Source organism: Aquarana catesbeiana, linkage group LG04 (genome assembly GCF_042186555.1).
Source record: "Aquarana catesbeiana isolate 2022-GZ linkage group LG04, ASM4218655v1, whole genome shotgun sequence".
Lineage (NCBI taxonomy): Eukaryota > Metazoa > Chordata > Amphibia > Anura > Ranidae > Aquarana > Aquarana catesbeiana.
Genome location: NC_133327.1, coordinates 48,581,995 through 48,606,849, shown reverse-complemented (window position 1 = coordinate 48,606,849; position 24,855 = coordinate 48,581,995). Strand labels below are relative to the sequence as shown.

Genomic DNA, 24,855 nt, shown 5'->3' with positions numbered 1-24,855 from the left:
TATATTTTTTTTTTTTTTTTTTTTTTTCATTTCCCTCACATATATTCAAAGTGAAAACATCTTCCCTTTTTTTCTAGCATTCACTTTGAAAAGTGAACAGCCTCTACTCGTAGAGACGTCCCCCTATATGCAATTTAGCAATAGGAAGCACAGTGGGGGATTATTTACTAAAAGAGTATAGAGTGTGTTCACCAAAGTGAATGTTCACTTAAAATAATTGTTGGTATTTAATCTAAATCTGTGTTCAGTATCAATATGCCAGTAATATGCAGGGAAACCAAAAAAAAATTTAGTTGGAGGATTGAAGTGAACGCCACTTCATCTTTATGGACATTCCTACCTTATTAAAGTAAATCAATTTTATTGTTTCAGTAAATTGACCCCAATGTGTCCTTTTCTTCTTAAAGATTGTCACATAGCTACGAAATTATAGATCCCTTCTTTGGTGATTGCAACAGCCTCCCTTCTGAGTTTGTATAGTCAGAAGCAGCAGTTATTGTGATGTCACAAAAGGAACCGATTTTAACTGCAAGATTTTGTTGTGAGCTTGTCCAGCCAGAGAGGAGAACCCAGACTTTATGGAGGATTCCTAAATCTATAATAAAAGTAAAGCAAGGTTATGTTACCTTTATATTATAGAAATTCCCATTCCTTAGGTGACATAAATAATTGTTATAACCTGCTCTAGTATTTTTTAATCTATTCGCTATCAGAGTTAATAAAAAAAGACCAGAATTCCCAGAGTGCCTTGCAGGACGCACTCTCCACTTCTCTGCCTGGATGCTCTCCTGGTCGGGGACCTGTATGAGAACACATGGGGGCTCAATCATCACAGTTTATTAGTAGCTAAGACAATATTATACATCAAATAAGAGATGAGAACGTTTTTTATCTAACATTATTTTAACATTTTTTCAATGTTTATTTTTATTCCCTTCATTTACTGGTATAAGAATATTATTGATGATGGAATTATCTAATATTGTCTAATATTTATGTTTCCTATCTATCTATCTATCTATCTATCTATCTATCTATCTATCTATCTATCTATCTATCTCTTAGCTCTTTGTTTATCTACCTCTAACCGTCTCCATTCATCTAACTCTCTATCCTCTTTTAAAATATTTAATCTATCTATCTATCTATCTATCTATCTATCTATCTATCTATCTATCTATCTATCTATTTATCTATCTATCTATCTTTTGCTTGTTTCCATTGTGTATATTATTTACATCTATCTATCTATCTATCTATCTATCTATCTATCTATCTATCTATCTATCTATCTATCTATCTATCTATCTATCTATCTTTTGCTTTTTTCCATTGTGTATATTATTTACATATCTATCTATCTATCTATCTATCTATCTATCTATCTATCTATCTATCTATCTATCTATCTATCTATTTTTTACCTTTTACATTGTGTACCTGTCTCTATCAATCTTCAATCTATTGCTTTCCTTCTATCTATCTATCTATCTATCTATCTATCTATCTATCTATCTATCTATCTATCTATCTATCTATCTATCTATCTATCTATCTATCTATCTATCTATCTATCTATCTATCTATCTATCTATCTATCTATTTATTTATCTATTTCAATGTATCTCTTTCTTCTATCTATTATATGTAGAAATGATGTTCTAACATACATAAGAAGCCTATGTGGTGTATTGCAGCATGTTATTGAGCCTGTGTGTCCCCCTGTGTCTCCGCAGTCCCTGTGCCCCCTAAGTCTGTCACCTCGCTGATGATGAACAAGGATGGCTTCCTGGGAGGGGTGACGGTGAACGCCGGGGAAGTGTTCTGCTCAGTGCCGGGCCGCCTGTCCTTGCTCAGCTCTACGTCCAAATACAAAGTGACAGTGGGGGAGGTGCAGCGTCGCCTGTCCCCTCCGGAGTGTCTGAACGCCTCTCTGCTGGGAGGGGTGCTGAGGAGGTGAGTCTGGGGGGGCCGAGGGAGGAGAGGGTTAATGCCACTCACCTTCACATTGGGAACATTGTAGCTGTGACCTACATGGGGAATCCAGCACACATCCAGTACATAGGAGGAGGTCGGTTATGTCACCTGCCGGCGAAATTAGGCTCACCATACACATTCTTAAAATGTTCTGACCAATTCTAGAATTCTAGCCATCCCCCTAACATTTCCTTTGCTTTTCATTGATTTTCTGATTGCAGATGAAAGCAGTCCAATGTGGGTAGGGTTGTCCCCTTTTTGATAGGGTTGTCCCGTTTTTGGTAGGGTTGCCACTTTTTTGGTAGGGTTGTCCCCTTTTTGGTAGGGTTGTCCCCTTTTTGTTAGGGATGTCACCTGGGACTTTTCGCTAGTATTACTAATAGGAAAGAGTTGATAAGGTTAATTTACTAACGGAGTAGAGACCTTTGACTTAGCATATTGAATGTTCGCTGAGCTTAGTAAATAAGGTGAAGCTTTAACCTTGCACGTGATTGGGTACCCAAAGTCAACACAGGTTCACCACATGTAGTAAGCTCAGTAAATGTTCACTCTTCTAAGTGAATAGGCTCTACGGCTTTAGTAAATCAGCCCAAATAAGTCCGGTGTTTGTCTTTCAGAAAAGGTGGGAACTTTCAAAAGGGGTGTATGGAACAATCGATTGATTCTGAAATGATCAGGTAGGTGAATTTACCATTTGTGCTCCAGTGAACAATCGTTTCAGACTTCCAATCAATCAATTACCACATTTGGGTCAAATGGTCTACCGTATAAAAAAAAAATAGTGTATGGCCAGCGCTAGCTACATGTCCAGTCTATGTACTGATGCATGATTGATCATACAGGCAAGACAAGCAATGGGTCTTATATCACAGGAAGGTGGGCTGGTGGGTTATTTTAACTGCTGGTGATGAAATATCAATTTTGGAAGGAGTTGAAATTCTGCTCCATCATGGTCCCTTGTAGGAATGCATGGGGGTTATGTGCCCATTTCAGCTTTAAAGCAGAAGTCCCAGTGTGCCAATGCAGGCTCTGTCTATAATGCTTAAATATTTTTTCTGTACCGTGATTATAGAATTAAAATTACCCAAAGATGCCATCACAGGGGGGCATTAGGAGGCAATCAATAATATGCCTTTCAATGTCCTCTGTATAGCAGCTCTTATATAGCATTCCCTCCCGTTAAATTTACAATACCACCCCTCTGATCAGTGTCTGATGCCATGTCACACAACCTAAATCTGGCTGGCTAGACATGATGGGAGTAGATCCACAGTTGCGAATATTCACATCTATGCCATATCTTGTACTGAATCATGTACTGCATTTTAAGGTATTATTAAATTCTTTTCTTGTGCAAGGTACATATGATCTGTTGCTTTCACAGGTAATCCTAAATTTCATTTCATTGTGTTCCATTACAGAGCGAAATCGAAAAACGGTGGAAGATCTTTGAGGGAGAGATTGGAAAAGATTGGTTTGAATTTACCAGCTGGAAGACGCAAAGCTGCCAACGTCACTTTATTGACCTCCCTGGTAGAAGGTAAGGACACATCCAATGGCCTCCCTGCCAGTATTTAAAGTACTGTGATTATTGCATGTATTTTTTTCACCGGGCCAACAATTTACGCAGCACTTTACATATATATTGTACATTCACGTCAGTCCCTGCCCTCAAGGAGCTTACAATCTAAGCTCCGTACCTCACATTCATACATACACATAGCAGGGCCAATTTAGACATGAGCAAACAAACCTACCTGCATGTCTATGGAGTGAGGAAATCAAAGTACTCAGAGGAGACCCAATGCAGGCACAGGGAGAACACGCAAACTCTACGTAGGTAGTGTGGTGGTTGGTATTCGAATCAACAACCCTAGTGCTGGCAACAGAATTGCTAACCACTAAGCCTATTTAAAGACATTTTTTTTTTTTAGATTGAAGGAATAATTATAAACTCTGTCAAGTTTCTTTTATTTGTCTAGATCCCATTGAGTCATTTCCTTCCCCCTCCTGTTTCTGAGACATGACAGGAAGTGAGAGGAAAAGTCTTCAGAATAGGGGAAAATCCCCTGGGCACTGGTAAACATTTCTCTAATGGAAATGTTTCCCTCTAGGTAAGAATACCAGAGATTGTGAATCCAGGGAACATCCAATTGCCTTGTGGGAATTTTCCCCCATTGGAGAAAATTGGACCATTTTTTATTGGGGTTTTAATTGGTCATGCTCTGGATAAGTTGTGTTGATAGGATTTTGTATTTGGAGTTTTCTGTGTATTTAATTCATTTTTTATTAGTTGAAACAGATGCATTTGTGTCTTTTTTTTAACTTATGTGTGTAATTATGTAACCATTACTGAGCCAGTGATAATTGTAAGATTTTAGATTCTCCCTCATTTTTAGTCTCAGGGACAATGGTCAAGAGGAAAAATAGAGAGAATGATTGCCCCAGTGGGACAACACTCAGCAATGAAAACCTGACAGAGGTTCTAACTTTTCCCTACACCATCCAAAATGAAAAGAAACATATTTTGGTTTTTAAAAACCAACTCAACTCAATAGTGATATTTTAGGTTGAATCTCTTCTTATATCTCTTAAGCAGAGGTCTCCAAACTGCGGCCTGCGGGCCAGATGTGGTCCTTTATCCGACCCTTTGGGCACTATTACTTTCACTGATACCAAAGATGGGCACTATTCATCCCACTGAAACCAACAATGGGGTACTATTCCTCCCAGTGACACCAGAGATGGGGAACTAATTCTCACTATTTCTCTCACTGACACCAATGATGTCATTTTTTTACTCCCATTGACCACCAAGCCTATGGCATTGTTTACTCCCACTGACGTCAGGGCATTTTCTACAGTATGGCCCCTCCTAAAGTTTGAAGGGCAGTAAACTGGTCCTTTGTTTCAAAGGTTTGCTCTTGAGGACTCTTGTGGGGAGAATCCTTCAACAGAATTCCCAATTCTGTACAACTACTCTAACCACAGCAAAGCCATGTAATGACGTTACTCTCCTACAATGTATTCTGCATAATAAATAATTGGGGAATCCAACTGTGAGAGTGGGCACACATGTTATGGTTTTGTTAGAGTTGATGGAGACACTATTCTTGGGAATCCTTACAACATTTTGTGGGTTATTTGACCCACCTAAAGTGTAAATAGTCAAAATCTAAATGAAACCTTGATATGTACACAGGGAGAAGAACCTACCCACTCAGTACTTCAGCTATCCCCACTTACTGGGTGGTTGGGGTGCCACATTTTTTATACTCACCTATCCAGAGGATCCAGCATTGTCCAACTGCAATCCTCTTGTATTCCACCACCTCTCGGTCCTGCCCTGCCATGGTCTTGTAGGACACCATTGGGATGCCCGCTTGCTCTTCTTGGTTCAGCCGGCGTGCCTCCGGATGATGCGGCCCTAGGCTCGCCCTCCTCCTCTTTTGTAAATGAAGCAATATATGCCTCCAGGCATATGTGACGTGCATATCCCAGCAGGCAAAGGGAGAACCTTGTAAGGCATTTACCTAGGCAAGTGACGTGCAAGGGGGGTGGTGCCTCACTTTATTATTTAAAAAAACGCGAGGAAGAGGGAAGTCTCCCCTGAGGATGAAGATCCCCTTTATCCTCTTGGTGCCGGTGCCTCCCGGCCCTTTAAGAGGTTTATGATGCTGGGAGGGGGGGCTCAGCTTAAGATCACATGACCGCAGTGATTGGCTGTCACGATGGTCACGCGGTCCGAAAACTTCCAATCGCAATAAGCTTTCGGTTAGTCTACAGTAACTGTGCTGGGAGTGGGCAGCATGTGCGCTCTCAGCACAAGTGCATAGGCTAAGGAGTTAAACCGAGGGGTTAAAAAATAAAGCTAATTAGAGGCCCTTTTTTTGGCACAAGAACAGGTCTAGGAGAAATAAAAGGAGCTTTTAATTGTAAATGTAATTTTCTGGAGACATTTAAAGCCCTTTTAAAAATCACCAAAAAACACCATCATTTCACTTTCTGCATTGGCCCCAATGCATTTTGCCAAAACAGAGACATTTCACCAAAATCAAATTTTTTAGCACTATGGCCCAAAAAAACCTCCCCATTTCACTCATTTCTAAAGGCCCCCATTCAAAACCTAAATTACCTTGGTTGTTTTAATACGATTGGTGATGCAGAAAGGCAGAAAGTGAGGAAATTACATAGCACAGATCCCAGGAAGTACATTTCTAATAATGACCCTGTTAAATGGTCTGTGAAAATCGCTCCACACTTTATGGCAGAGAAAGCAGATTAAATCTGAACTCCAGGCACACAGCCAAATTCATACAGTAGATGAAACACATATGTCGGAGCTGGTGTACCTGACAAGGTTTTGCACAGCTCTGCCACACAGCCCTGTCTGGCAGGTGATGGGAACTGATCTTTTTCTGCTACAGTTTCACTTTCACTTATGAGTTTTGTCCTCACCCTCATTCAATCTGTGACTGGAAAGTACTGGCATTCTTCTTGTCCTGAAGCATAACTGAAGGGCTACTTTTACTTTACCCCTTTCTGAGCTCTGCTGTACAGGGGATTGCAAGGGGTTGATACCAAGTTAAAGAGGAAGTAAACCCTAATGGGTTTTACTTCCTCTTTTTTTCTGTGCAAAGTAAAAGCATAATGGGCTAGTATACATTGCATACTAGCCCATTATGTGCCACTTACCTGCAAACGAAGCCACATCCATCTTCAGCCCTCTTCCTTCCGGGGCCATGGACTCTGGCTCTGTGACTGGCTGGAGTCGCATGACTTCATTCCTGCGCATGCGCGCAGGAGCCGACAGTCACGGCACGGACCCTGTAGAAACAGCACGATTGTGCCCTTTCTTCAGTGCGCATGCACCGATGAAGTCGGCACAAGCATATATGGCAAATATCTCCTAAACTGTGCAGGTTTAGGAGATATTTTCAGTACCTATAGGTAAGCCTTATTATAGGTTTACCTGTAGGTAAAAGTGGTATTTAAGGGTTTACAACCACTTTAAATTCCAGCACTTACACTGCCTTCATTTAAAAAGTGATTTTTTTATGATGTGTTAACTAATACAGAGGTGCATTATTTGTTTATTTTATCTGTCTGGACTTCAGCTTTAAACCATATTCTTATCATGCCTGCACTTGGGCATCTTGCAAGATCTACCATTGCAGAGGGCCCCCCAGGACTCCCAGAGTTAAATTCTTGTTTAGTCCAGGGGTACATGCATAGGGTGTATTACCTACCCTATCCCTCACTTTGGCAGCCTTCAGCCCTCTCTTCAAGTTCCAGGTTTTGGGTGGCCCCTCGGTGTCATGACTTACAGTGCATGACCATTAACTCTGCATTGTACGTGGAAACGGGGTGCATGCAATTATGGCCCAAAGTGCTTTAGGGTTTATTCACACTTGCCGTTGAGGGGCATTTTTACCTCCTCCCCCAGCCACAACCCCTTTTACCTGCAGAGGCAGTGGCTGGAATTGTACACATTCTGTGGCTCTAATGCTTTTCTTTGCAGCTGTAGCAGGAATTACAACCTCCAAAATTCAAGTTCATGAGGCCGTTCTGTAAGTTTCCTTCAACCGCATGCACTGCATGTGCGAACTCCGAACAGAAACCAAAGCTTGTGTGAATGAGCCCTAAGTGAGGATGAAGCATTGGGCCAGTCACACAACTGAAGGGACCTTGTAAGATCCAAGTAAAAGGTCAATATATCTACACTTCTAGGCCTATCAGTGCCCATCAGTCCTGCCTATCAGTTCCCATCAGTGCCGCATATTAATGCAGCCTCATCAGTGCCTCCTCATCAATGGTCACCAGTGCCACCTCATCAGTGCCCATCAGTGCAACCTGTCATTGCCCATCAGTGCAGCCTATTAGTACCCATCAGTGAAGCCCCAAAAGCGCACATCGGCGAAGGAGAAAAAAATTACCTGTTTGCAAAATTTTATAACAGAAACTAAGAAAAACTTTTTTTGTTTTCAAAATTTTTGGTGTTTTTTCATTTGTTTAGCAAAAAAAAAAACCCCAGTGGTGAATAAATAGCATCAAAAGAAAGCTCTATTTAAAATGATGAAAAAGTCCATATGGGTACATAGCCTTTATGAAATGCGTTGAGAAGGAAGCTGTCTCTATAGATCGTTAAATATATATTGACTATAGAAAATTTGTCTGAAAAAAATATATGCACAGTAGATTTAAAACTTAGAGGGGCAGTTGTACTGAGAAGTATTGGTTCAGCACATTTTGTATCCACTTTTACTGAATGTATACAGTATTTTTTAATCATACTGAAAGTAAAAATAAATACATTTAAGCACTATTTTAAAGTAAATATTCTTAGCAAAATCAAATTTTGACACAATTGTTTCAAAAAAATTCTGCAATTTGTTTTGCACTTTGGATAGAGTAGAGAGGGGTGGGGAAAGCGAGAGGAAGGGAAAATCACCCTTGTGGGGTCCAAGAGACAGAAGTTCTAACACTTCCATATAGTGAACTTGGTGTTGGCTAGATTGATATCAGCCACTCTAAACTAGTTATTCACGTTAAGGTCATCACAGAGGACAAGGGGGCACTCTTTACGTCTAGAGGAAAAAAGGTTTTCATCTCCAAATACGGAAAGGTGGTTCTGGCCAGCTCAGTAGATTGCTTTAAAAAAAGGTCTGGATTTTTTCCTAAATGTACATAATATAACTGGATACTAACATTTATAGGTAAAGTTGATCCAGGGAAAATCCGATTGCCTCTCGGGGGATCAGGAAGGAATTTTTTCCCCTGCTGTAGCAAATTGGATCATGCTTTGCTTGGGTTTTTCGCCTTCCTCTGGATCAACTGTGGGTGAAGGATTGTATATATGGGATTGTATTTTTTTTTTAACCAGATTTTTTTTATTTTTGAACTAGATGGACTTGTATCTTTTTTCAAGCTATGTAACTATGTAACTTCCCCTCTCTCACGTGTCCATACTTGAGACCGTACTGGAAGGCTGTATTTCAACTTACAGCACATATTAGAGCAGGGGTCTCAAACTGGCGGCCCTCCAGCTGTTGCAAAACTACAAGTCCCATGAGGCATTGCAAGGCTAACAGGTACAAGCTTGAATCCCACAGGCAGAGGCATGATGGGACTTATAGTTTTGCAACAGCTGGAGGGCCACCAGTTTGAGACCCCTGTATTAGAGGCAACAGGCTACCTAAACTACCAGAATTGGCCTTACTTTCTATCTTTCCAGGATCACCATAGATGGCTAAGTAGGGTCTAACATGCTTTATCTTTGCCCCAACCAGGGCTATCATACCCAGACATTGGAATTGTAGTGTTATTCCCAGTCCAAACGGAATTATATTATGTGTATGGAGGAATTGACAGCGAGCCTATAGGAGAATAACCCAAAATTCATAGCTAAATGGGGGGCTTGGAAACACTTCACTATCTCAGATATCTTGAGACAGTACCTGTGGTCTAGTTTCTCACCAAATATGAATATAGGGAACTGTGAAGGAAGGGGTCCCCCTCTCTCTTTTTTATATTTTGTTTCCTTTCTTTTCTCTTTTACTTTCTCTGCTTTTTTTATTTTGTATTTATTTCTCTTCTTTCTATTTTCTCTTTTTTTTTCTTTGCTATTTATTTTAGTGATTGAAGTCTATGCATGAATATAAAATTGAACGACAAACCGACTCAAATTGAGTTGTTTTGTTGAAGCCAAATAAGAATTTGTGATGTTAGATTTTCATATGACTAAGTGTATCATAAAAAAATGGCTCAATAAAGCTTTGGAAAAAAAAAACCCACTCTATAACAAATTAAAAAAAAAGTTTTCTGGCGCTCCATGTTCACAGTTTTATCTGATATGCTCCACTTGCGGCCACACACACAACATGAGGATTGCTTTCTTCTTCTAGATTGATATCAGCCACTCTAAACTACGTGTAACCAGACACTCCCTACAGGAATAATTACGGCCGGGCTAAATAGGAAATATAGATGTCGTTAGAGTACAGGGACAATTTATACTAATCATCATCCACTTACAGTATGCTCAATGATAATCCGGCAGCCTGACATGTGCTAATGCGAGGTAAATGCCTGTAATTACCAGTCATCTGTCTGTCTCTTGTGACTGGCAAGGACTATAATAATTATTGGTTCATACGTTCATATTTAGCAAAGACAGAACACATAATATAAACATTAACTGGCCCAGGCTGGTGGAAGAGATAATAATCTCTAGAAGGTGTATATGAATCACGCCACTCTAAAAGAGTTTACATAGGGTAACCATTACCCAAATAAACCAAAAGGCAATGAGGGATGATTTACTAAAGAAGCAAAGTGTCCGCTTGGAAAAGGGAATTTTTGCTTGGTTTAAAAAAAACAGTAAAGCAGTCTTCATTTTGAATACGCAATCACGTGCCAGGATTTATAAACAACAGGATTTTTGCTTTGCACGTGATTGGATGACTGACGTGAACTCAAATCCACCGTATTTCCTAATGGGGATAAATCAAATTGTGAGTTTTCGTTGACCAGAAATCTCAAGAACAGGAAACTTTTTCAAAGTGTAGCCATTTTGGTAAAATATAATTGCAAAACTGAAATTTGTTTTTTAGTGTGTTTTTTTTTTAAGAGTGCAATGAGCTTTAGATGGCTTATGAGGGTTACAGAAGCTATCTTGAACATGTTCTTGTGCCATAAAAGGCCCCTCAAGAGCCTCATTATTTTTTTTTCACAAAAAAGCAAAAAAATGTAATGTATATATATATATATATATATATATATATATATATATACAATGAACACCTAAATTAAATAAAACACATCACTCCTAAAGCATCTATCAAAAACACTCTTTCCTAATAAAGAAAAAAAAAGAGCATATTTTTTTTCATTTTTTGACCAAATCTCACGTAAGCAGTTCAGTGACTAAAACCGAGAGTTTCAATTTAGTTAATTTCTCAATTTTCACCTGATCTACTCCACTCATCCATTTTTACTAAGCTAAGTGAATGGTTACTACTTTGTTATTAAATCAACCACAATCTGTCCCACAATGAGCCATTATCATCATATCATTTTTAAAAGCATGTAATATGTTTTAATCTTTCTGTAATAAAATGATATTATATTATGCTTTGTATAATTATTATTATTATTTTAATACAAGGTTTTTCACTTGAGTTTAAATGTGGTTGAATGTTGCACAATAGCTGTTACAGAGTAGGAAATCTCTGTGCTGTTCAGTGCTAATTGAGTTCAGGCATTTCCAGTGAAGGGTACTGTTAATACTGCAGTTTAAAAAGACATTACTTATTTTTATTCATTTATTTATTTATTACAGGTACTTACTGTATATAGTGCCATCAATTTATGCAGTGCTTTACATATTTTTATTATATATTCACATTGGTCCCTTCCCTCAAGAAGTTTACAATCTAAAATCCCTAACTCACATTCTTACATACACATGCTAGGGCCAATTTGAACAGGGGCCAATTAACCTACCAGCATGTCTTTGGAGTGTGGGAGGAAACTGGAGTAGCTGGAGGAAACCCACGCAGACACAAGGAGAACATGTGAACTCCAGTTATAGACAATTGTGAGCTTCCAACCTTTGTGGCTACAGTTTGGGGAAGACTCTTTTCCGTTCCACTGTGTACAAAGTGTAAGTCAGTAACTCTTCTCCGTTTACTGACTCAGAAAGTAATGAGGCCATAGAAAGCCAGTAACATTTTCGAGCAGTGGCCAACTCAACAATGGCTTTTTATGAGTGTGACTTCTGATCTTTTTAATAGGTTACTGATAAGGACTGGACAGTCCATTGGGTGTAGAGGGGAGTGGCAAAATATGGTTGGCCCAGGGGGACAGGAAGTATAAATCTGGCCCTGTCTACTGGTGAAAGGTCTCAGCTGTTGGACATTGCAGTCACCTCGACTTGCCTTGAGTTTTCTCTTTTCAACAATGAAAAACGAATCCTGATCATTAGCATACACAAGGACCCTGCCCAGAAATATTGAAACACATCCAATTCCCCCAGGTTACCTAGAAAAGATAATTCTGCGAGAATCCCATCCGAGCCTGACTTCATACCACCCCTAGCTACCTCCCAGCTTTCTTGTGTGTCAAAGTCACATTCTTGCAAGTTTGAAGAAGAGTTTGCTGCTCCAGGCCAGAAACCTGATAGCACAGCTAACAGAGAATGTGCCAGTTAGAATTATATTAAGCCTAATTATTGTTTTTTCTTTTCTTCTGCTTTGCCTTTTAAAGAGAACATGTGTTTGTGTCTTCCTGTCAGTCAGCTTTCACCTTGTGACTTCCAGAGACGACAAAATTAAACTATGCTTGTATACTGCACTACTGTCTCTACAGCTACCACTGATTACAATAGTTATAATGGCCGCAGTGATCACACCAATCTTTTGGTTATTACAGTTTATTTTTAGTGACTGTTGTCTCTAGGTACGAGTGGGGACAAGTGCTTAAAGTGCAAATAAAGGGGTTGATTTACTAAAACTGGAGAGTTGATTTACCAAAACTGGTGTAGCTATGCATAACTTCAGCTTGTTCAATTAAACTTTGACAAAAAAAAATGGAAGCTGATTATTTTCTATGCAGATCTGCATCATATTTTGCGCTCTCCAGTTTTAGTAAATAAATCCCAAAGTATTTTTTTTTTGTCTTGGCTTGAACAGAGTAGGGTTGAAACTCAATGCAGGTTTTTTTTGTCATCTGTGTCCCATTTAAGAGATTTCCTTCCACTTCTGTCCAGTAGACACAATAGGAGGTGAGAGGATATTTTTCAAAAGAGAGGTAAATCTCTTGACAGTTGTCACCCGGATAGGTGTCACCAACAGTGGGTTTCCTCTTTGTTACTGTTCTCTGTTAACATCTTAATCGTTTGGATTAACCTTCACTTTCAGGTCACCAGGACAAATAGATAGGTTGAATCTATCTAGTGGGGATACACAGGGCTTCTGTTAGAAACCACAAGGCCCCATACCGACAACCTGACAGAGGGCCCCATATAGACAACTTGGCACAGGGCTCCATACAGCCACTGCTTTTATGTACCGATCATTCATTGTATTCATTCAAGAAAGGAAGGGGCTGGTAAATATGACATATTTACCGGACTGCTCCCCCACTCTCAATGTTGAAGGACCCTATTGTGTGCTTGCAGCTGTCGGCTGGAGGAAGAGAAGGGAACCCGGCAGCACTGCGGGAGAATGGGCGGCACACAGAGGGTACTGGGCAGCAGGGGGAAACATATGGTGTACAGGGAGGGTTATTGGTGTGGTGGGGGGCCATTACTGGAACCAATCCCCTGTATCGCTCTCTTTGCATCAGCTGAAAGCCAATGGGAGGGAGAGGAGATGAAGCCAGCATTTAGATGCTGCAGAGAGAGCCATACAGGAGATTGGTTCCAGTAATTGCCCCCTGCCACACCAATCATCCTCTCTGCCCACATCTGATTCACCCTGCTGCCTGGCCCCCCTGCTGGCCTGGGCCCCATACAGGAGGACTGGTGATACTGGCACCCCCTTATCTACAGCCCTGAGGATACAGATAACAATTAAAACATGCCAAAGGTTCTATTCCTAATATATTGTATCTAAAATTTAAAAAAATGGGCTTCATATACACTTTAAACACCCCATTGACTTCCTCAAGCTAACATTACATTGAAAAGATTTATTGCAGTGTTTTGTGTCTCCTTCCCTCCCACAAGGCCATAACAATAGTATCACTTTTCTTGTATTTTTTTTTTTTTTGCCTATTCTACCCTATGGCAAATATATAAAATACATTAATGTTACATTTGCTGATAAGAGTTGCTTGTGAAAATGTTCAAAACTCAGCTAGATAAATTTATAGATTCTATGTAGACTTGAACTATTCACTATCTTATTGGCCTAGGTGCAAGACTTACCCCCTAAATTTCATTTGTATTTGACCACGTTCAACTCTGTATTTTCCACGGGCAGGATTTACAAATACCAGGAATATTGGCAGCAAATGAATGGCAGCAAAAACCATGTTTTCTGATCATGAAATAATGAAACTAGAATTTAAGACAGGATGCTGTATTTACAGAATTCTGATAGGCTACCATAGTAAAGGATTCATATGATAAGAGGAGATGTGTGCAGGTGACTTGATCTACTGAAAATCTTGTAATTATCTCTATGCCTGACATTGTGATTACTCATAAGTGTCAACATAAAAGAAATAAAAAGAACAAAATAAAATTGTTCTTTTTTTTAATGCTGCCTGTTTTTGCCCTTGGCTGCCCTTGTGAGCCTGCATTTGGGGTAAACACCTAAATGTGACAGTTCTGACCATACACATACTTTCTGTGCAGGTGAAGCTGTCCATCTTGCCCGGGATTTTGGTTACATCTGTGAAACAGAATTTCCAGCCAAGGCGGTGTCCGAATACATGAACAGACAGCACACAGACCCGAGCGATCTGCACTCCAGAAAGAACATGCTGCTGGCCACAAAGTGAGTAACTGACTCTGCAAACTCAGATCATTGATCTTACATGTATGTTTGTCAATGGGTGATTGCTATTCTAAAAAGAGAAAAAAAGGGGAGAGTAAGATTTATATAATGATGTTATGAAGTCTAGTTTGCCTACATGAGCTTAAACTTTTTGCTCTATGCCAAGCTTCTACTATAATCCACCTCAATCCAATTTTCTCTACCAAGAGGCAATGCAAATTGGAAAGAAAAGTTGGATCTGTGGGGAAGGCTGAAAGGTGGATGCTTTGCAATGCAAGTGCCATGTCACATATGTCACTGGTGGCAACTTGCCAGCAACAGAATCATAATGAGGACCTACCTGCTCCTAAGGTGTGTCTTCCTCACAGGATAATTGCTGCAGAATTTCTCTTGCCATTTGTGACATTTCACTGGTTCAGCCAGTGAGGGATTGATAGTGCGGTTCATGATCCAGTTGCTAGATAGTCACAACCAATCAACAAGATTGCTAGTGAGGTATGGCCCTAAAGCTAACTTGAGTTAATATACTATACATCTCACAAATGTTCTGGTATAATATCATAAACTCCTAAATTTAAGGTTGCTGTTTTCTTTCCCTGGTGCCTCTATCGACCAACATTGTAGATGGTTGGCTGACTCTTCTGTGCCTAGAAACAGCCTTGTACATGGTTGATATATTCTTGCATTACTATTCATTATCTTAAATCATTCTTGACCCTATTCTGCCCATCTCACTACTCAGGGGTCTTCAAAATGTGGCCCAGTTGTTCAGGAACTACAATTCCCATCATGCCTAGTCATGTCTGGAATGTCAGAGTTTTATAATGCCTCATGGGGACGTGGAGTTCCTCAACAACTGGAGGGCCAAAGTTTGGAGATCTCTGCTGACTACATAATTCCTTTTTATAGACTGGTGTTGGTCAAATAGAGGCAGGGCAGGGCAGATAGGTTAAGGCCTAGGGAGGTAGGACCACTAGAGCAGGTGCAGAAGCACGCTATGCCATAACAATAATATTGTCAGAGAAGCTGATCAGTAGTTCCACCAGCCAGAGTGGAATCAGAATGCAGTGCCTCTGTATGAAGCTGACTTACTAATATCTCAAGTCTTTTGAAGAATTGATACACCATCTATAATTGATCACTTTAGCAGCAGCTATGACTTTGAAGGGTTTTTTTTTTTGGTCAATTTCTGGGTTCTGGAGGTTGTGTACCCCCTGCCTGCAGCTATGCACTGGCACAGAATTAGTTGTTGGCCCAAAGATATTCAAAGGATTATCACCGACAACTCACCAGAAACTACTCCTGTGTAGGAAGATACAGTAGATAGATGCAGATATCAGTATCAAGAGATTGGAGAGAAAACATTATTTACTTAACAACTTTCTCTTTCCACCATCTTGGTCATAGTTGTTGCAAAGTTTAGTATCTGTCTGCTAGGTACAGTAGCCCATAGCAATCAATGATCCTTTATTTTAGTTGCTATTCGTTTCTGCTTATTGCACACAGTTGTTGCATTGTGTGTGTTCAGTCCAACATAGCTTTCAGCTTAAAACAGCTAAATACATTTGAGGTGCTTCAATGCAATGGTTGTGTAAAGCCATATAGTTGACTTTACATGTACATTGAAAGTGTACTGTTTATTTGCTTTAAAACACAGCCACCACATGAGTAGAAAAGTTTTTCCCTTGCCAGCATGGTGTAGAAAAGGGCACTTGCTCTCTGTGTGGAAGCAGTGATCTCTCTGAAGAGGTCCAGCAGCACACCCCATGCTGAGTCAGAGCTAAGTGCTCTCCAATCCCTAGGAAGCTTTTTTGATTGCAGAGAAATTTCTTTGACTGGAGGTGTGTTGGACCTCTGCCTCCACAAAGAGAGCAAGGGTCTTCTCTGCAGGACTTTGGCAGGGGATAGGCTTTTCTACGCAGGCTGTGCCTGCTTTCTAATGAAAGCAAACTGTAAAACGTTGAAAAGCTTTTCTATGCACCTGGAATGTATTTAGCTGATTTAAACTAAAACTTCATTTGAGATTTAAGTTGAGGATCTCTTGCTGGATCATAAGATGTGATGTTATACAGTAGGTCACTGGGGCCATGTAGTTTGACTACACGGGGATATGATAAGCAGGATGTGCAAAATACAATATCTTATTTGCTTCTTTACCATCAAATAATTTCTAGATTAAAAAAAGGTTAATATTTATAAACAGGGTTTGAAAATTCTGGGCTCCTTGCCCAGTAATGTCAAGCTGTGTCATCCCAGTGGAAAACAATTCCTTCTCTCAACATTTTCTCTATTAAAGTTCCTTGGTTTGGGGGATGATAAACTGAGCATTCTTCAAGATCACACATGGGATGATCCATGCAGTATATACAGCAAATGTAAATTGCTTCCATGATAACAATACTTTCCTTTTTCAGTGAAAGGAGTTCATGGTTAATGTGATTTTATAGGTGGTACAGCATAGGAGGTCAGACCAGTATGAGTTCAGACTATAGAAAATGGTGAATCAGAATGGTGTGATTCGAGAGTATATACAGAAAGCAATGTCATGCTGGTGTGTCTTGGAACATGTAAAAATGGGAAGTTTAGATCAAGATGAGCCTCTAGATGAGGTTAGGTTAGAATGACGCAACTGCTCAGTAATGTGATGAAATATTCATTACAATGTGCCGAGAGAAGTGATGGGCCTAGCTTTCAGCATTCCCGGGCGTTCTTAGCACTGCATAAAAATGATATCAGACAGATCCTATACCAGCACCACGCAGGATCCTTGTGTATGTATGTTTCTTTGTGTGTGCACTCTGCAGTAAGTGTCTCTGTGGAAGCTGATTGTCTAGCAGGTGTGTATGTGGGAGCATGGTGGTCCACAAGGCATTCTCTGGAAGTATGGAAGTCTAAAAGGAAGTGTGGCAGTCTACAAAGCAGTCTAGGGCAACATGGAAGACTCTTTGACAATGGCAGACTATAAGGCAGTCTTTGAGAGGGTGTTGGGCTGCAAGGCAATCTCTGGGTACATGACAATATACAGGGCAGTCTCTGGGAAAATCACATTCTGTAAGGAAATCTCCAGGAGCATCATAGTCTACAAGGCTCTGGAAGCATGGCAATCTACAAGGACATCTTTAGTTACATGGCAGTCTGAAAGGCAGTTTCTGTGAGCATTAACAGTTTTCCAAGCAATAAAGGGAGCATTGCAGTCTACAAAGCTGTCTCTGGAAGCATGGCACGCTACATGGCAGTCAAGGCAGCGTACAAGGCAATCTATGGAAAGTCTACAGAGCAGTATTTTGAAGCAAACCAGTCTAACATTAAAGTATCTGGGATTAAGGCACTCTGCAAGGCAGTCTTTTAGACTTGATGGTCTATAAGAAAGTCTCTGAAAACATCGTAGTCTGCAAGGCATTCTTTGAGAGCATGGCAGTCTAAAAGGCAGCCTCTGGGAGCTTGTCTGCCTACAAAGCAGACTCTGGAAGCATGCCAATCTACAAGGATGTTTCTGGGAACATGGCAGTCTACACGTCAGTCTCTGGGAGCAATAAAAATCTACAAAAGCAATTTTGGGAGCATGCAGTCTAAAAAGCCTTCTCTGGAAGCATGGTAATTTGCAAGGCAGTCTATGAAAACAAGGCAGCCTGCAAAGCAATCTTTGGAAAGCAGTCTTTTGAAGCAAATCAGTTTAACAATGAAGTATCTTGGAATAAGGCAGACTACAAGGCAGTCTTTGAGGACATGTCAGTCTACAAGGCTGTCTCTCTAAGCTTGGCTGCCTACAAGGCAGACTCTGGGAGCACGGCAGTCTCTGAAAACATGGCAGTCTACAAGATAGTCTTTGGGAACATGACAATCTACAGAACAAGACAGAGCAGTTTAACAAAGTAGCGTTTGGGAGAATTGGGGTCTTTGTCATTTACAAGGCAGTCTTTAGAATGAGAGTGGTCTACAAGATAATCTCTTGGAGCATGGCAGTCTAAGAAGGCAGCCTCTGGGAAAATAATAATACAAAGTGGTGTAGTGGGTAGCACTCTCACCTAGCAGTAAGAAGGGTCGCTGGTTCGAATCCCGACCACGACACTACCTGCCTGGAGTTTGCATGTTCTCCCCGTGTCTGCGTGGGTTTCCTCCGGGTACTCCGGTTTCCTCCCACACTCCAAAGACATGCTGGTAGGTTAATTGGATCCTGTCTAAATTGGCCCTAGTATGTATGAATGTGAGTTAGGGACCTTAGATTGTAAGCTCCTTGAGGGTGTAGGGACTGATGTGAATGTATAATGTATATGTAAAGCACTGCGTAAATTGACAGCGCTATATAAGTACCTGAAATAAATAAAAATAAATAAATAATAATAATACATTTTTTATGGTTTATAGCTGTTTAGTGTGAGTTGTCCAGTCTGTAAAAAGATTTTTCTGGGTGCAGACAAGCCACATGTTGGGAACAAAACTAACCACATTAATTGAATATAACTGAGCAATCTGCATAATATATGCTGAAAGATAACATACACTGTGATTTTCACGGGTACATTTTCTGTAGTTACATAGCAAGTCTTCAACCCCTGATTTTAAGAGGTATATGTTTTTATTTAGTGATCTGTAGCATTGTATAGTAACTAATTTGAGGTCAGTTTGTTCTACTCACATCAGTATAGTATTATTTTCGATGGGTTTCAGCTGGGTACTGCACTTTCTACAATCACTGCATTCTGCATTGCCATGTTGAAAGCTTCAGATTGTGACTTTACTGCCAAATGATTTACTGATGTGGGACAAGCCTGTTCTTTATGAATGTTCCATACCAGCCACCTATTAGGTTGCATAGCTAATATCAGGGTGGCACTTCTTAGGTTTTCAGTTTGAAAAATAAGTCAACAATGGCTAGTCCCATTTTTCTATAAAAACTTGAAATAGCTGTTTCCTGTAACACCAGTGCTGTTATGCTAACTCACTCTCCAGAGGCAAATCTCCTACCTTCCTCCAGCAAAGTCTTCAACGTTTGTCACTTCCAGGAGTGTTGAATATCTGTGTCCTCTGCAGCATGCTGGAATTTCTTCCTCCGACTCCCTGTGTTACTACTGACAGGGTTCGGAGGATGGAGCTACAGTTCTCAGTGGCGACACTCCCGGAAGTGTTAAATTCTGAAGACTTTGCTGAGGACTGCAGCACTAGAACAGAGGAAGGTAGAAGACACAGGCTGCTAGAGAGCTAAGTACTATCTTTTCTATTACAGAAAAAAGCTATTTTAATTTTTTCAAGGGACCGACAGGGTCACTTTATGCATGGGAGGCAGACGCACATTGAAAACCACAAAGAGTTGTGCTAGTCTCTGCTCTAAACCAAGGGCACAAGCAAAAAAAAAAAAAAAAAAACATTTACTCCATTTCTAACACATGTTATGCTTAATGTGATTTGAATTTCATTGTCTCATTTTCTGAGGTCAGGAGATAGGAGTGGCTCAGACCTTTAATAAGTTGCAGATCTCTTACTGCTGACTTTGAAGACGGATAATGCTTGACTTTTTGCCATTTACTTTCCAAATTCAAAGTTTCCTTTCAGATTTCTCCGGGGTGATTGACAGGTCAGGAAGGGCTACAATTATCTTATAACACCCTTAACCCCTTTGAATAATTAGATATATTACCAATTAGCATGGACTCGAGAAATGATGATGTTAAGAAAAATGAAATGCTTTCTGTAAAGGCCGTGTCTTTTTGGGTTTTTATATATAAATGTGAATGTGATGAGTTTAATGCTAGTAATATTATCAATGTTTAAATTAAATCAAAATGATGCTACTGATAAAAAAAATGAATTAATATTATTACTACATTTTATACATTGTATAAATGATTATTACAATTTTTAAAAATTGGTTCTTTGTATAGTTTGTAAAAGTATACATGCATGGGACATCCAACACTTTTTTGTTTAAGGTTTTGGATAGATTAGGGAACTCCTAACATATGTCACAGGAGAGATTAATTATCTATATTTGCCCTGGTGATCTTTGTCACTGGGAAAGAAAGTGATGGAAATCCAAAATATTACAGTGGTCACCAGAACAGAAATATCAGTAAACCTGTGCCAGTAATAATTGTCTAAAAGTCTCACTCTTCACATTTGGAGATAGCTCCTCTCAATTTTTATTGTGTCTTTAGCAAAGAGAAATTTCTCTAGTAAGACATAGGGCAAAAAAAGGACCAGAGTTTTCTATGTGTTATCCCAATACTAAAACGGATATACTTTCAATAAAGCTAGGTAAACAATTTTCCTTTCCAGCCGCCCTTCAGTGCTACTAACATAAAGCTAGGCATTTGGTCATCTCTGCTAAAGGAATGGACCAGAATTCCAGTCGGCTGATTCCTAGTACTAATGAGATCAAAGAGCATCCATTTCTCCAGTAAAGTGTTTCAGCAATTCCATTGTTATGTATCTATGTCAGCAAGGCTATGAAGATAGTTTTCAGTTAAAGTTTTAGTTTGGGTCCACTTTTAAAAAAATAGTAACTTCTTTGAAGGAACCACAACTTTTTTGACTTGCGAATTTTGATGGGCTACCAGGTACTCACCCTGTTGTGTTTTCTTTCCTCTCCAGGCAACTTTGTAAAGAGTTCACAGACCTTCTGGCCCAGGACAGAACACCTATAGGTAACAGCCGACCTAGCCCAATCCTAGAACCAGGAATCCAGAGCTGCTTAACTCACTTTAGCCTCATCACCCATGGCTTTGGCTCCCCTGCTATCTGTGCGGCCCTTACGGCCCTGCAAAACTACCTTACCGAGGCCCTGAAGGGAATGGACAAAATGTTCTTGAATAACAACAGCACCAACAGGCACACATCCGGGGAGGGACCGGGCAGTAAAAACAGTGACAAGGAAGAAAAGCACCGGAAATGAAAGCTGGACCTACTCTAACATCTTTCATTTTAGCTTTAAAGAAAAACAAAAAAAGAAAGAAAAATATTGAACTGGCTTTGGAGAATTACAAATATATATCAGACTGCGCCCATGACGCAACCCACGGACATCCAGCACGCAATTGGGTGCAAAAATCTCTGTCAACGACTTCCTTTGTATCCTCTTCATTTTTAAGAATACTTTATAGTAACCCAATTCTGGAACAATAACAGAACAGTCTATCGGAAATATATGGAAGAAAAAGAAGCTTTTTGTTAACTCCTTGAGGTGCACAGGTTTGATTAGAAAGTGTAAGAACGTTATGGAGAAGACCTGGGGGCCTGCAACAGTCTTGTGTGCTGTATGGGCTCCTTGCCGCAGGAGGCATGGGCATACAGCGATATGGTGGCCACTGATTACTACTCCAGGCATCTGGTCCTTGTGATATATGTGTACTTTCAGAATCAGTTTTATTGCCAATCAATTGTCCTCTTTCCTGTATGAGTAACATTTCATAAATTTGCTCCCTCAGATAATTCATGTTATCACTGTAAATGGTGAGCTAGAAAAATTCTCAAACTATATATATATGTATTTTCTGTTCTTTTTTTTTAAAACTTTTTTTTTCTAAAGGTTTTGCTTGTAAGATGCCATCAACAACTGCTCTGATCTCTAATCCAAGTTCAGAGCACTCATAAAATTATACTCATAAATTATACATGTGATAGCAAAAAAAAAAAAAAAAACCATACTGAAAAAAATGCACAGAAAGCACTGTTAGAATAATGTTGTCCCCGGTTTAAAAATATATATACAAGCACAGAGATAAAAATAACATTATACTATAACACAACCCACACAATTTCATACTAAATATGCATAAATATATAACATTCCATCACCCAATCAGGTTTCAATTTCTTGTAGGCGCATCAAGAAAAGCTGAACTCTGGTTGGTTGTCAACGTTGATTGCACTTAGCCATTGCTCTTTCTTGTTAGGTAAAATAATTCCCATTATTTCACGCCAAGAGGCTTATTTTACAAAATGCTAACACAAGAATAAGGAATCTTTTTTTCATCTGCGTGATTGTAATTTCCAGATCTCAATGAACTCCCATAAAAATGTGCATTGAACCTCCAGTAAACTGATTCCATAGAATACCTTTCTACATTAATACAATTGTGTTTCTGTAAAATGATACCTTTTAAATGCCCCATTCTGCCCAATAAACTCACAGATCTCACCAGAGTACATTTGCACATGTTGATGATACAATCATAATTACTAAATTAAGTGTTTTTCCAATTCAGTGACTTTCACAGCCATTAGTTAATTGTTCACCTGAAACTAACGCTTCATTTGAAATTTAGAAAATATTTATTTCTTGTATTTATATAGCGCATACTATACAGTGATTTACAGCGTACATAGAATTGTTCATAACAGTCCCTGCCTAAGGTCCTTTAGCATAGTCGTGTCCATTTGATTATATACCTGTTACATTTGTTTTTGGTGGAAACTGGAGCACATGTAGTAAACCCAGACGAATAAGGGGAAGCTATACATACTCCAACAAGTGTTTTTTCCCTGGATAGAAATGGATTAAAATTGCAACCTTTTAGCTGCCATATTGCAGTACCTGGTCGTTTTTGGTTAAAAAAAAAAAAATTGTTTTGATTTTTATAAAACCTTGAATTATGATTCCCTAACAATGTTTCGTTAAAACTGTTTATGATTAAATATATTTCCAGTGAAGAAAAATAATTTCATTTCGTTATAAAAATATGTTATATCTGTGTTAGACCCTTGCAATGCCTTTTTTTTTATAAACAACATACAGCACTGAAAATTATAGCCAATAATATAAATTTCATTCCATAGCAGGGAGCTTTCTTCTTATTGTCCCGACTATAACATTATTATGTACAATAATTTTGTTTTTATTTGATTTTCTACTCTGTGATGTAAAATTTTTATCATTTGCAATACTGAAACCTGTTTTTATTCCAAAGGCTGTGCCATGTATACTGTGTCAACACGATAAAATTATAAGATCGAGAGAACATGCTCTTTTTTTAAATTGATTTGATATATAATTGAAATGGAAAGAAAAAGATTTTTTATTAGTTAGAAAAAAATGGATGCTGATGGATTTTGGAAAAAATAAGATAAGAAAAATTTGCACTTAAAATGTGCCAAATGTGCAAAAGGGTTACTCCAGTCTTTGAGAATACTTCTGTTTAGTAATCTACCTTCATTTCACACATCTTTGCCAACTTCATTTCACCTGTGGATGAAATCGGATATCTGAGTTGTTAAGAAACATTAGATTTGCAAGCGGGAGGGAAATAATGTTAAGTTTGTATATATTTATTTATGCTTAATTTAACAGGAGTTTGTATATATGGCGAGTAAGTACTTATTTATATGTGAGTCTGTTACTCTGTGGATGGGTGGTAACGCTTGAACTTAGGTAGTCTCTGAATTTTTTCTTTTTAATTTTCTTTACTTTATTTTTTAAAATTTGGTTCCTTAAAAGAAAAAAAAAGTATAGCAATGAATAGAAAAATTGATTCTTGTCCAGTGCTGATCTGATTTACATTAATAAAACATTGTTGTGTTTTTGTTGTATTTCTTAGCTTCGTGTGTATTATTTAGTCAATTTTACTTTCTGAAACAGTAGGACAATGAGCACTGGTGGGAAGGAAAATTAATGGTTTTGTCCTTCCTAATTAGACAGATTCACAATCTCATGTTGCTATGTTAGTAAGCTTGGATGGTAGAAGATGATGGTGGGGTTTATGTCACAAAGCTCTGTCTGTCTGTCTCTAGAGCCCTGGTGTCCAACCTATTGACTAAGGCCTGCAATTGCTCCTTGGTACTTGCTGTGTGGCCTTTGGATCCCAGAAGTCAGGAGTGGAAAAATGAGATTTAATGTGTAACGGGACTGTAATGGAAGTGAACTCTAGAGGTCTCATGTCATTGTCTCTAGTTTCTGACTATCAGCTGCATCATGTCTCCAGTCTACAACCACTCCTCTAGTGCCTCCAAAGTCTCTGACCATTTTCTTTTAGCCCCCTTTCACATGGGCGCCTACCATTTTGATCTGTAGGGGATCTGTCCACTGAGGTGACAGTTCCATGTCCCCTCAGTTTCCGCAGAGCCGACAATGACAGAGCCCTCTTTTCTCTTTGGATAGCTGGGTGAAAACGGACTCTACTGCTTATTTACACCCAAATGCCCTTTGATCCACCAACACGTAGGAGAATGAATCCCCTTCCGTTTGTTTTTAGCCCACCAGATTGGATCAAAGGTAGGCATGTCTAAACAGACAAATCTATTTAGACATGTCGGGCCATAGGGGTGAATAAACCATCTGAGCAGTTCCACCTACAAAACTGACAGTCGGACCTGACTGGAAGAGCCATGTGGAAGGGGCCTTAGTAAGTCTATAGTTTTTGACATACTTCCACAGCCTCTCCTG

General features: G+C 39.3%; 1 protein-coding gene across 1 annotated transcript; it reads left to right on the top strand.

The window, feature by feature from the left end:
* The first annotated feature begins 1,739 nt into the window (after window positions 1-1,739).
* Window positions 1,740-23,417, top strand: TFAP2B (transcription factor AP-2 beta). The gene is made up of 5 exons (XM_073625165.1): window positions 1,740-1,956; window positions 2,595-2,654; window positions 3,399-3,517; window positions 14,339-14,480; window positions 21,069-23,417. Exons 1-5 carry the CDS (start codon window positions 1,769-1,771, stop codon window positions 21,367-21,369), a joined length of 810 nt encoding a protein of 269 aa, XP_073481266.1. The 5' UTR covers window positions 1,740-1,768; the 3' UTR covers window positions 21,370-23,417.
* Window positions 23,418-24,855: the final 1,438 nt, after the last annotated feature.